Source organism: Larimichthys crocea, chromosome XIII (genome assembly GCF_000972845.2).
Source record: "Larimichthys crocea isolate SSNF chromosome XIII, L_crocea_2.0, whole genome shotgun sequence".
Lineage (NCBI taxonomy): Eukaryota > Metazoa > Chordata > Actinopteri > Sciaenidae > Larimichthys > Larimichthys crocea.
The window spans coordinates 7,871,828-7,885,692 of NC_040023.1; the positions used below are offsets into that span (position 1 = coordinate 7,871,828).

The 13,865-nt window shown below is 45.7% G+C and overlaps 1 protein-coding gene across 1 annotated transcript in view; it reads right to left on the reverse strand.

The window, feature by feature from the left end:
* The window catches only part of nfatc1 (nuclear factor of activated T cells 1), a 41,783-nt gene extending 28,928 nt beyond the window's left edge, over positions 1-12,855 (reverse strand). Inside the window, exons 1-5 of the mRNA XM_010745969.3 lie at positions 12,457-12,855; positions 10,116-11,163; positions 9,700-9,859; positions 4,508-4,710; positions 2,169-2,341 (exon numbers count right to left, since the gene is read on the reverse strand). Coding sequence (XP_010744271.2) covers positions 2,169-2,341; positions 4,508-4,710; positions 9,700-9,859; positions 10,116-11,163; positions 12,457-12,475 — 1,603 coding nt within the window. The 5' untranslated portion in view covers positions 12,476-12,855. The remainder of the gene's footprint in view (positions 1-2,168; positions 2,342-4,507; positions 4,711-9,699; positions 9,860-10,115; positions 11,164-12,456) is intronic.
* Positions 12,856-13,865: the final 1,010 nt, after the last annotated feature.

Consider the following 13,865-nt stretch of genomic DNA (forward strand, 5'->3'; position numbering starts at 1 on the left):
TAAGACCATCTTTCCTCTCCTCCTCGCGTCCTTCCTTTTACTCCTCTTACCTTTTGGCTTGGTGTCCTCATTCCTTGCTTGCTTTCAGTTTTCCCTGAAATGATCTACTACTTAACCATAAAATATTTGCAAAGCTTGTTTTTATTTCTGTCTAAATGCAATGCCGATGTCTTGGCCTGGTCTCTCTCTCTCTCTCTCTGTCTAGTGACAGATAGCTGTAATTTCATTTTGATTGACCGATATACATAAATAGAGGTTCAATAAAACCTGAATATTTTTTCTCATACGATACATTTCTCATCATTTTTTTGTAATTCAATGCTCCCACTCTCGGATTTTGATAAAACTCTTAATTCTCCGCCTTTGGAAAGCATCAATCTTTCCCCACATCTCTCTGTTTCTCTACCTCCCTTCCCTGTCTGTCTGTCTGTCTGTCTGTCTGTCTGTCTGTCTGTCGCTCTCTCTCTCACACACACACAAAGTGAATTTTGGTCAAAAACAATTGCTCTGTGGCAGTCGTTCAGAAACTAACAATGGTCTATTTCAAGGGGCTGAGATCATGGTTTAACTACTGTCTTTCATTTACCTCATAAGACTTAATCTCTATGGCAGCTCTCGGTTGCCAGAACCACATGAAGTGGTTGATCTGCTTGACTTTATCCCCGGTCCAGTGAAAGGTCAATCCCAGTGCAGTGCAGACGAGTCAATAGAGTTTATCGAACACAGTCCTCGCATCGCCCAGATTAAAATGTAGCTCACGATCACGTGCGCGAGCGTCGGGCTGATTGACTGCCCGATCTAATGTTTATTTTTTTAATCAAGTGATTAATCTTTGGGTCGATAAACTTTTAGTGACTGTTTTCACCCATGAACGACTTTAAGGATTAATTGAATATTAAGTTTCTGCCCGTCGCGTCGCTGATTAATCTTGGTTTTTTCCCAAACTTTCTGTCTTGTGATCTCTTTAAAACAGAGCACCTTTCACTTGCCTTCATGTGAGTTACGAGCAGTTTCACCAAAGTATGATTTTATTTCCCTTTCTAAGCTTCTCCTTCTAAGATTGTCTTTAAATTGTTTATTTATTCTGAAGAACAGCCCAAAAAATCAACAATAATTCATTTGTAATGACAAAGGAAGAGACACGCAGCAAATCGTCTCATTTGAAAAGCTTGAACTCTCGTCACTGTTTGAATGTTTTGCTTCATAAATGACATCATAGATTAACTGATTAATCCTAAATAGTTTCTTGATATTAATCCAAACTTTTTATCCTTACTTACAACTATCTACTGTGCGTGATCAAGTGAGTACATCAAGTTCAGATCAAACACCGGACTGTTAAAAAACTGATTTTCTTTCAAAAGGTCACTAAAACAGAAAATGTATTAATCTCAAATAGACGTTACTTTGTTATCACTGCGTCACATATTTCTCATTTATTTATATTCGGTTGTTTTTTGTCTCTATTGTGGGTTTTTGTTACTTCATATGAGAGTCAGTTCACTTCTTTATAAGTGGCTTGCACTGCAGCTTGCTGCCTTTATTGATGCTGTGTGAATTTTAAATCGTTGTTGTTGTTGTTTTTCTGAGGACTGAAGACTAGCAACCACTTTAGTGGAAGCTAATGGAGATCCAAATAAAGAATAAAAAGTAAATAAAGAACATATGAGAAGTTCCACCATGGTTTGATTTCTCTTTCTAGGATTAGATTGTTTGATTTGAAGAAATATCCGAGGCCTGAAGTGGTGAAACTATCCAGTCCTGTACCATAACAATGCCCACCACCTTTGTTTAGTGTGGTAGCATGCTTGCATTTGCTACCCTAAACCCAAAGCTCAGATGTGGCTCATGGGAATGGTATCCATTAATTTGGAGGCAAGAAAAAGTGTTTATTGACCCAATGATTGCACTAAATAAAAGTCAGGAGATCGCCAAAGTGGTTACAATTCATCATTTGGTGTACATGTGTGAATAAAACCAAGCATGGCTAAGAAAAAAAAGTAAACATATATATACTTTCTCAGCCCTCAGAGAGGCCTGAGCACCGTGTTGGTGGTCCGTAAGTCGGTTAATCTAACCATTTTAAGTTTACGAGGCATTTGGGCGGATTGAGGAGTTTACGAGTGTAATATGTTGAAGGGGAAACAAATCTGAGAAGATGAACTCACAGCACTCGATGGGGTTGGATGCAGCCTGCAAGGACACCGTTCTCCCCGTCGGCTGATTGATGTGAACCCGGAAAACCATCCGCACGCGTGTGTTCTTACGCCCGATGTCAGTCTCCCCCTTCCTCAGCTCGATGTCCGAGTTGCGCAGCTTCAAGATCCCGGCGCAGTCGATCCTGCGATATGTGTGGAGACTTGTGTGAGATGAAGAGCTCTGCCAAATTCAAGTCTGTCTACAAGGCAAATCAGCATGTGCATCGATGACATATATACTCTCGGAGTTAATCAGGCTGTGATTTATACATCGGTGCGGCCAAATCAAAAGTGATTTTCACTCTGGGATCCATCAACAAAGTCCCAAAGGAGGCTGAAGACATGTCAACAGAAGATTAACACCACCACCCCCAACAGAGCCTTTACACCTCAGTGCACCCACACTTGGGTGAAGTTCAATAGAAACAAATGGATGGGAACGTTCAGGAGATGATTTCTTTTAGATACTGCTCCCCTTCCACAAATCTCACGAGCGAGAATTGATTTTTCACGGTGTCAAAGTCTTCATCAGACACTTCACGAAAACCTCACTCCTCTCTCTCTCTCTCTGTCCGCGCTGCACTCATCAAACTTTTTTCATACTTAAATACCTTCGAGCCCTCTCCAAACGGTTTCTGGCATTTCCATCGGCGTGCTACTTGATGCCGCATTCCTCAAAGCCTAGTTAATGTCAACTTTTACACACATTTGAACACTCCCTGAACATTCTTCTCAGCCAGACACCGGGGTCTGCTTCTGCTGGCGAAGTAATCAGGTGTTGATGCTAAGGACCCCAGCTGTTGACCCTCCCCCCCCCCACCCTCCATCCCTTCATCCCTCCATCCCTCCTCCGCCTACGCAGACAAGCTGAGTGCAAAACCACATACTGAGGCGTCCGTTCAGTGCCTGAGAAAACGCTTTAGGAAGGAAGGCACAATACCGAGGGGATAAAGAGGGGGCGGTAATTTCTCTAATGCTATCATTTAAGTAACGAGGAGTTAATTGGAGTCATACCAAGTTGACCAACACTATGTGTGGCTTCATATTAGCTGAAAAAAAATGTTGATCAATGATTTAATTTGACACGTAAATCATCATGAATGAATAATGCCTGTATTCTACACCACGTGATAAAACATCTACTGTATGTGTCACACTGGAGTACTCGTCAAAACGAATAAATCTCCCACAAATCCCTGGACTTCTCTGAGGCGTGTGCACCATGAGAAGAGAGAAACCATATCCCGAGGTGAAGCCGAAGCTTATGTGTTACATCCATTAAAAAGCAAGTGAAAGTGCTGATGGTAGCAGGCTGCTACTGCCTCTGCAGCTACAGACACAAATCCCGGAGCTTCCCCGGTAATCTGATCTCTGAGGCTTATAAAATGTGTACAGAGGGAAACACTTTCACAGCCCAAAGGAAAGCACGATCGTGGAGGCACGCATCGAGAACAAACTCCAGATCTACAGATTGTTTAAGTGACGATCCAACGTGTTTTGATAGTTTCATTAGTCCGAGAGGAACAAAACGTTCACCCTGCAGACGACCAGAGAGATCTCTGCAGAAAAGTTGGTGTTTGATGGGCGTCGAGGACAAACTGTAGCACGTCAGATGATCACTGTATCGTATTAAAGTCTTTCTGGAGCAATTAAAGTTTAAATTAAAGTCCAACTTAAGTATATGTTTACCACAAGTTGTCATGACTTGTTATGACTGGGTATGTGAAAGGAAGTTCTTGACTAGAAGGACTTGGACCAGCTTCAAATGAGAGCAAACTTGAAGTGGACTTGAATATTTTCAGTCCAAGTCTCAAGTCTTTGTTAACCATGACTTGTTATGACTAAAAACAGCCTTGAAGGGAAGATGAAAAGTCAAAAACATATCGGACTTTCAGTTTAGTTATGGAGGGCTTGTCTCGACTTGGACCGGTTTCGAATGAGTCCAAACTTGAAGCAGACTCTGACTTGTCTTGAGACTTCACTCTGACTTAAAAGACTGGAACATAACTAATAGGTTTCACTTTTCAACCAGATTTAGCAGCTTTTAATCTAAACATCTCAAACTTTTGAGGCAAGTCCAAGTCTCAAATCAAGTCTCAAATTATTGAAGACAAGTCAGAATCCATGTCAAATCTCAGGTCATTCAAGACAAGTTCATGTTGACTCTTGAATGAATCAAGACTTGGCAATCCAAAGACAAAGTCTTAAATTACTTGACTCCAGAAGTAGCTAGACATAACTCTACGAGCTACAAAGTTTCATTGTCACCTGATCTGACCTGCTGTAGATCAGCAGCCCGTCATACTCACATGGCCCGCATGTTGTTCTCTGGCAGCAGTGGGATCTCCAGGACCTTGGTGTTGTTGTGCAGAGCCTCGTGGCTCGGGGTGGACACCGTCTTCCCGGTGATACGGTGGACCTGGTAGAAGGCGTGGGGCCTCAGCAGCCTGTCGTCAGCTGTGCCAATGAACAGCTGCAGGGTCAGAGGCTCGCTCTCCATGTAGCCGTGAAGCTAAGAAGGAAGAAAGAAGAGAAAGACACAGTTGTGGTGAAACCCTTGGGTCCTTTCCCTAGAAAAAAAAAGCCACTTGTACGCTGTTTAAACAAATGTAGGTCTTTGAGAGGTCAGGCTTTCAGCGTGATGGTTTTCAAACAAAGTACCCATTTAGGATCTTGTAATCACCCTTTTCATCTTCTTTAATTTACTACCAATGGCCTGTGTACACTTCCTCCATCAGTTCATGTCAGATCTGCCAAGATGTTGATCCCACAGTAGCTGGATCTCAGGGGCAGCCGCAGCCAGAGAGCAGTAAAACCACCTACAGCGAGCAGCGTTTTGATTTGCGAGCGCTGCGTCCGCCTTGTGACAAGACTAAGCTAGTGTTTCAGAAAAGTCAAGGTCAATGTCAATCCCACCGAGCCTCAGCCAATCAGGGTCAAGAAAAACTCTCAGTAGTGACCCCCGCTCTGATTTTTATCAGGAAAAGTGATTCCCGGCACGACAGGAGCTGGAGACAAGCACGCAAAGTGCTTCGCGCTCTAGCCGGTGGAGGGTTCGATGCAGAGCTTCTAAAGTGCTTCCAGACCTCCACAGGTGTTGCTTGACAGGAGGCCTCCTGCCAGGATGACCTCAGCCACCCAAACTGCAGGCATGAAGCCCAAAAGCCGCAGGCTGAAATATGAGAACAGCGGCTACTACTGACAAACTGTCTGCGAGTTATGTATGTTAACCATACGGTGTGACAACGAGGACTTAGAGCAGGATGTGTATGATAACAACGTACAGGGGTCCCAATATATGATAAATAATATATAATAAGTAACTTAATGCTTTAAATTGTTAGAGTTTATCGTCAAATTCCTGTTTAATGTTGTTTGAAAGGTTAAAGCTGCAGCTGTGAAGACTTTGGCGTGTTTGTGAAACAGTCTCACGTTAATCTCGTTGGATTGAAGTGAAAATCTCATAAATCAATCAGATATGTGAACAAAAATATGTTGTTTTTTTATATTGAAGCGATGATTTATTGTGTTGGATGATGAAAAGTGAAGTCTCTCTATTTTTCTGCCAAGCATCACAACTGGACATGTTTGGGGGAAACTTTTCCATCCTTTTAATTAACATCGAGCAATTTTCGCCGCACACAAAACGCCAACAATGATCAGATCTGAAGTCAGAGGCAGCTAGTACTGTCGGCCAATCAGGGCTGAGTAATATCACTGAGGAGTCAACGCTCAGATTCATGCAAACTTAAGGAATACTGTTTCTATCTTTGGCCACAGCATATATATATAAAAAAAGTGAAATGATGGGAGCTTACGAGGAGAAAACTGGCAGGAGTAGGCAAGAAAAATTGACAATATGTGCACATCAGCGTCCGCAGACCCTGTCAAAGTGTTGCAGAGACACAGACACTGAACCACACCTCATTATACTCCACTGTGGATAGGATTATCAGCCGAAACGGCCGGCAGGGCGATGTTGAAATGGAGACCACAGTTTTTCACTTACATAAGGGGAAGAGCGCTCGAGATGAGAGGAGTAGCCACAACGAGAGTGAAAGGCTCAGAGCGGCGGAGGCACAACATGTGATTTGGAGGAGGATCCCTGTCAGGGTTAAGAGCCTGCAAAAGCCCTGTATATTTGTGTAAGGAAATGGGTTGCTGCCTAGCAATGCTGTTTATTTAGGCAGCAGGAAGCTGGTGTGATGAAGTGAGGTAGCCGGCTCACGGGGTAACTTTCAAGATGTAATTACTCACAGATTACGGATTATCTGATTTGAATTATTATCGGCATCGAATCGAGGAAAATAGAAATAATCAGACCCCGATAATGTCGGCTGAATGATTTCAGCTGTTCTTCGAATGTTTCCCGAAAGTTTGCACACGTCAGCGTTCGGCATCTATCATCTATCATCCTAAGACCTGAAATTATCTAAGAGTCAAGATGTTTCTTTTGCTCTCTGTGATCCGGATCATCTGTTTCATGAAGCAGCTGCAGCAGCAGCAGCAGACAACCGTTATGTTTTGTTGATTCAATTACTCTGATACCACTTCATGTAAACCCTCCTCCTCCTCGTCCTGCACTCCTCCACCCTGGCAGTTTTGACGTTGGCAACACAGCCACCCCTCCCTAGCTCATATTATCACCCACAAGAGGAATGCCGAGACTCCGGCTGCTCAAGGCACCGAAGAGGAGGAGGAGGAGGAGAAAAAAGTGGGTAAGGGCAACCGGGGGGCTCCCTCATCATTCCTATCATATACCAGAGTGTGCCCAGCAACTCACCCTGTCACATTTCTAACTTGCACTTTGTTTTATTCAATCACAAAGATGAAAGCCAAGAAAAAGGCACATGACTCCTAAATAATAACAGAAAAATGCACTTCCAAACCGCTCCTTGGACGTGTTTTTCAAGCCGTAGGCAGATCATGAAAGCTGACTTCAGATGGAGGAGGGAAAAAAAAAAAAGAGAAGACCTCACAGACTTGAATAAGGGGTATTTCCTCTCCACCAAAGTACAGCATGAAACCCTGAGCATTAACTGCGGTGAGGACTGCACACAGCACTTCAGAGGGGCATACTTCAGTCTGGTGCTGGTGTAAGGGCGGGTGTGGTTGAGTGCAGGCGGCAGCGATGGCATTGAAAAAGAACAGAAAATAGCTGTCTTAGCTTGTGCTAGATGCTGGACGTGGAGAAGAAAAAAAAAAGAAAGTGTACCGCACAGAACTGCTGTCCAGAATAAACTCAAGTAAAGTCTGGACAGGGTTTGAGGCAAAAAGGAGTGACGGGACCAGCCACAGAGGATTCGTCAGCCAGCGTCCACAGCAGAGGCTGCGACGCCGCGTGTAACATGTAATCAGGAAGTCACAAAGATGGGGCTGCCTCTTTCTTTTTTTTTTTTCTGAAGATCCCTCCAACATCTCCATCAGAGCTTGCCAGAAACGTGTGTGGTTTAACCGCTGCCGCCTCCGCAGGACGCAGCGTGCGATGATGTCAGTCATGCACACGGGAACTTTCCTAAACAAAGGGAAGTCTGTGTGGTTGGGGTGGTAGCTGGCGGAAAAGTAAGTAGAGGAGGGGGGTTTGGGTTTAGGTTTAAAGAGAACACACTCTCTTTTTCAGCTGGGGTGAACCCAGACCCCTATCATTAAATCATTAGCACCTTCTCATGGACAAATACGCGCGTCTCGCACAATGATGGATGGTACAACATGTTTGGGTTTCCAAATGTCTTATTCCGCTGGTGCATGCGAATATAATACTTCTGTTTCTTTGATGCGACGCTGCTTCCTCCGTGAAAACCAACAGTTTGAGATGCAGCGCTCAGATGCAGATGTTAGTTTGGAAGTAATATGTGTCCAATATCTTCTTGGAGCTTTCTCACCCACAGTCTGGGTCACATTATGTGTTTATGTTTTATCAATATTAGTTTTGGCCTCCCGCTTAGGGGAGTGAAACAATTCATATAGTGTACATCGAGTAAAGATTGGTTTATTTAGACGTCAGAGCAACAGCAGCATAATTTGGTGTTTTATCGAGAATGGACGGCGTATGCGTGACGTCACCCACAGGTCTCTAAAGATCAGTGGCGCCACCATGTTTGTAGTCCTGTTTCTGCCAAAATCATGGGTCATGGGACCTGAGGCGAGATAAATGTGGCCTGGGTACTCAAACAAGCCATCTACTGGCATGTTTGGACATTTGAACATGGGGACTTATGGAGACTGACTCACTTCTGTCAGCCAGCCTCAAGTGGACGTTTGAGGAACTGCAGTTGTTTGGTTTTAATCCAGTATTCACTCTGTGTTTGGTCTCTACCAACTCCTGAGAGAAATATCTGTCTCTTTAGCTGCTAAACGCATTCCTGTTAGATGTTCACTAACTGGCTTTGGGCAGAGTATACTCCAGTGAGAATACTTCGTCTAGTCGCTTTTGTTGTGTGAATATTACTTGATATAAAATCTGCTTAAAGTTAGCATGTTAGTGCAGAATTGGGACACAGTCTCTTCTTTCTTTTTAAACTGGCTCTGTGGCAATGTTATTATTACCCATTCAAACTAGAAGCAGGATTAGCTAACTGCTCCTCTGTGGCAATAAAGAAAAAACTACCCCACGCCAAAAAGACATTTTATCAAAACTGAAAGGCAAACACAGAAAACTCTGCCCCACATGTGACGAACGTCTGCTAAACTTGTAGACTCATTGTGATGTATTAATAAAACGTCAAAAGGTATTACTTCAACTGACAGCACGGCTCGCCGCTCACTTTGCACGACTCCTTTGCTGCAGACCCTTTTATTTATTCAGAGACTGAGGTCAGCGATGTGGAGTAATGGTTAGGGGGACCAGATGGGTTTATAGCCAAAACATATCTGCAGTTGTCCGCATTTTTTTTTCTTCAGACTCGACCACCAGTGCTACTGTGGTTAAAGCTCATGACTAAGCTCTTACTGGCCATGCTACATCACTTTGTAACTGTCTGTGCTGCACTTGAGAACGCAATGGAAAAGTCTGAGTCACCCTAGTCTGGACAGGAACTGACTGAGCGGACTGGTCTGTCTAATAGCATACCTATGGTATTCCATTCAGAAATGTGACATCTTTGAATAACATAACAGCCTGACCATGAAACACATGTCGCACCGATCTATTTTAACACCAGAGGTAAAGGGAGGGGAGAAAGTGTTGAGGCGAGAGGTGACGAGCTAAGGAGCAGGAGTGAAAATGAGACTAATGGTTGCACAGTGTGTTGGTCTAATCATCACAGGAAACCAAACAGTCTAGCTCAGTGCTTCTCAAAATATGGTTTGGGCCACTTAAAGGGGGGGGGGGGGGTTGTGCGATAAATTTGAGAGATGACGTAGGTGAAAATGATGTTGTGTTTTTCTAAAAGGATGTTTACTTTTGTCTTGCGAAATGCTGGAATATTCACATGACTAAAGGAGAGAAAGTCGAGAAGGTCTGTCAGGCGAGGAGGAAACATCAACTTCAGCAGCAGCAGACCTGAACGACTGGGTGTCCTCCAGCCAGGGCCTTCACCGCTCCCCTGCTTCCCTCCGTCTCGTAGTGGGCTCGGTGGTGCGACTTGGGCTGCACGTCGATCTGCAGGCTGTACGGGCCCGAGCTGGACGGCAGCTGCCAGTCGAGAGCTGGCAGGGATGGGCTGTCGGAGGGCGCAGAAAAAAAAAAAAAGCATGTCAGCTTAACAAGGAGGGAGGAAGGCTTATTTTAGATGCACTTATCAAGGTAGAATGTGCAGAATGTGAACACTGTGATATGCCAGACCTTGTGATAAACCTGCAATGAAATTACAAATATGTTTAAGCTGTTCAAGTCCAAGCAACCAGAGTGCATGTATGGACGACTTCTTGCATGTTTCTAGTTATTCCCCTCAAATCTTCAGAACCTTCCTTGCTCACCTGACATATTGCTTCGGCTTGGACCAGGAGTACGGGTGTTGTGGCACGTCCAGAAACCCTCCACAGTAGCCCTCCTTCTTCAACGGCAGGCGGTTTGCGGGGTGCTCGTCCAGACAGAGGTCCCCTGGACTCAGCTCCTCACCTCCAGGCTCCACCTTCAGGCTCACTGTGGCGTTGTGCTCCTGGCTGGTTTTCCGGGCCTTCATGGGAATTCCCTCCCCAAGGTCAGCCACTCCGTCTGTGGTCAAGGCGTTAATGGCTGCCAGGATGGCTGAGTTGGTGTACTGGTTAGTGTTTGGCAGCCAGGTCTCCTCGGTGACACTGAGGCGAGGGGAGGTCTGCGGGGACGGTCCAGGGGAGTGGTTGGGCGAGTATGGGAAGTGCTTATGCGGCGCCCCGCTGCCGTTGAAGCTGTACTTCCTCTTCGCACCACAAGGGGAGTTAGGCCTGGAGCCACGCTGACCAATCCAGTTGTCGTCTGTAACACTTGTGCGAGGGGAGGTGGACGGGGAGTGGCGAGGGGAGCCACCTGAGGGGCAGCCATCACCTGGCAGGGTGAGGGTGGAGCCCTTGGGGGACACAGAAGGCGACTGCCAGGGGGAGTTCTGGGGCGAGTTGTCGTAGTTGTAGGAGAAGCCCGATTCATAGGAGGAGGCCTCGGAGTGGCAGCTGCGAGATGAGACGCTGCTGGCCGGACTCAGGCAGCTGGGGTCACGGTAACCATCTGCACTAGGGAGGGTCAGCGTCACTATGGAGTTGACTCGCTTGGCCACAGGAAGGTTGTTCTCCTCCACCTCATCCTCAGGAAACTGACCGTAGGCTGTGATCTCGATACGAGGGCTCTCCAGGGTCGGGGCTCCGTTTGGGCGGATGCTCGAAGATGAATAGTAGCCGGTCACTCTCATGTCATCCTGGGCGTCATAACTGTGGGGCTCGGTGACGGAGACGGATATAGTCGGGCTGGACTGGAGGCTGTGGTACTGGGAGGGAAGACAAGGGTTGCCCAGTGGGAGGGATAGACTGACATTTGGCGTGTAGCCATATGCATCTGGAAAGCAAACAGATTGAGTTTGTTACCATGATAATCAAACACACATTCACTGGCTTCCTCACAGAGAGGGAGGGACAGTTGCCAAGTTGAGTCTTAAGAGAGCTGTTGCCTATAATGGCAAAAGAACAGCTTGCCTACCAGATTTGGCTCTGAATATTTCCTGATGCTTTGAGCTAACGCCTTATCTGATGGTGGCGGGGACCGCGTGCGTCCATGCTGAGACCGGCTAGACAAAACATCTCCGAGTGACCCAGTTGATACAAAGCAAAAGGTGAGAAACCAGATGAAGGAGCCAAAAATAACTTCAGTCTAAAAATAACCAAAAGGAAAGACCAGGTGTGTTTTGTTTTTTTTCCACTTCACGTTGCCAAATTTATGCCTCTTAATGCCCATAAACTGTAACATTATGAAAACACACACACTGATGCTTTTGTTGGAAGGTTTCATGCCATCAGAAAATAAACACAAAGAGGGACATGTTTATTTGCATGCTGTAAAGGTGCACGCTGTACCCAGCCCTGGGAAAGCTCATGATTCTGTGCCAACGCTCCCCGCTGGGTCATATGAAACTCTGCCTGTCTGTGGCGAAGGCTGAGGTCACAACCGGGGGGCAGAGGAGGAGGAGGGGGGTGGGAGAGGGAGAAACATGGGAACCGGGGTTGTGGTTATACGGTGACCACAGTGGAGAGCATTGATACGGATGAGGCCGACTGCTGCTGCTGCAGACAGCCTGCAGTCACCACAGCTCCTGTCTGCTGTAAATTAAAGAGAATTAGGGGCCCCACCATAAAGACTATGACATCAGTGCAGCACCATATGACTCCTTGTAATAAAAAGAAAATGATGCTTACATTAAATGCTGCTTGCGGTGTGTGACACAGTAGCTCTAAAATGTTTGTTTTCTATAATTAGACTGCTCTCAATTAGCTGACATCCTAACAGGTAGCCCGAGGGAGGGCCCGGTGCCATCAAATGGCATCTGAAACCCACAGTGTTACCCACAATTCCGCGTCAAGTCATTTGCATTGGTTCAATTCTGACTATTTTGGGAACACTCAGTCTGAGAGACTCACAGGAGCAAAAAGAACCACGCCCACCATGCCCAAACCAGCAGGGAGGGGCGCGCACTGAATATCCACACACACACACACCGCTGCTTTAATACTGCAACGCGCTGAGGCTGAATACAGGCATTCAAAAGTGGGAAAATTGTGTCAAACAGTGATGAAAAGTTGCCACATTTATAGCTTCACTGCAGTGTGATGTTGATGAATTAAAAGTCAAACTCACCCTCTTCAGCAGATTTCATTTTCTCTCTCTTCTTCTTTTTTTTTATTTTCTTTTTTACGCACGGAGCAACGTCTGAGATCAAACTCTGAGTACAGCTGCTGCAGTTGGGAGCGATTCCGTATCCATAAGAGTTTATATATTCCCCCCAGCTGTTGCTCAGGATCTTCTCAGTCCTCGCTGTATCGTCGCAAACAAACAACGAGAAATAATAGAATAAAAAAAAGTAGAAAAAATGACAGCCAAATCTAAGAGAGGAACATGTGGAATAAGATCCTGACTGATGCAGTCGTGTTCTCTTAGAAAAGCTATTTTCGTCTCGCAGTGGTAGGTTAGATATCGGGCTCTGTGTCGGGGGATCCTGGCTCGCCTGGGTCGCTGTGACGCACTGCTCCGGCGCACAGAGGACTTCTGCGCTTTTAAACCCGGGGATCACCTCGGCGCACGACGCGCCGCCCCTGCGCGCTCTGACGCATCTACACGGCACGACCACCAGATGGGTCCAATGGAGATCCCTCTCCTCTCTCTCTCTCTCCTCTCTCCTCTCTCTCTCTCTCTCTCTCTCTTTCACTCTGGGGTTTCCAGAGGCATAGGAGGCCAATTAATGAAGCTGGCAAGTGGAGCCTGGAGGATCCGAAAGATGAGTAAAATAAACCCCCAAATACAAACCTCCAGTGATTTGGAAAAAAAACAAAACATCTTATACAGTCAGAGTGGAGTTAATCCAGCAGAATGTGAGCCAGGGTGAACATCCTTGTGAACATAAACAGTGGAACAACTACAGTTGAAATACAGCACGGCATAAAACACTATGATTTGCTGGGTGACAGATGTTGAATGAAACCGTGCAACTCAAACTGTGTCCCCATGATCCATGCCTGACTTAATGAGCACGAGCAGCATTAATCTACAGTTTCCACTCTATCTGCTCCCCTTGGCATCATTTACAAAGGAGTCATCAATGTGCTGCTGCAAGACATTGCACATGGACTCCCCCCCCCCCCCCCCCCCAAATCAAGATTTATGTGTAGACTAATCCTCGCGAGCGTTTTACATTAAACTGCTGCCATTTTCACCATGAAAGAGCCATTCATCAACCGGTTACAGCAGGCGGATGTTCGGTCAAAGCTTGTTTTTTTAGATTGCAGCTGGAGCTCGAGCGAGATACAAGGACAAGGTGAGCTGAGGCAAACATGCCAGAACATATAGCTTCATGTAAAACATAAAACTTCCCTCAGATGTTCTACGTCTCATGGGGGTTTTGAAGTTATTGCAAAGGCAAATAATTGCTTTTCCACTTCCTCCTGACAGACTGCACGTCTGCGGGGCACAAAACACATAATTATCCATACTTGCATAGACGCACTATATAAAAATCAACTCTTATACCCGGTCATTTGACACGCTGAACT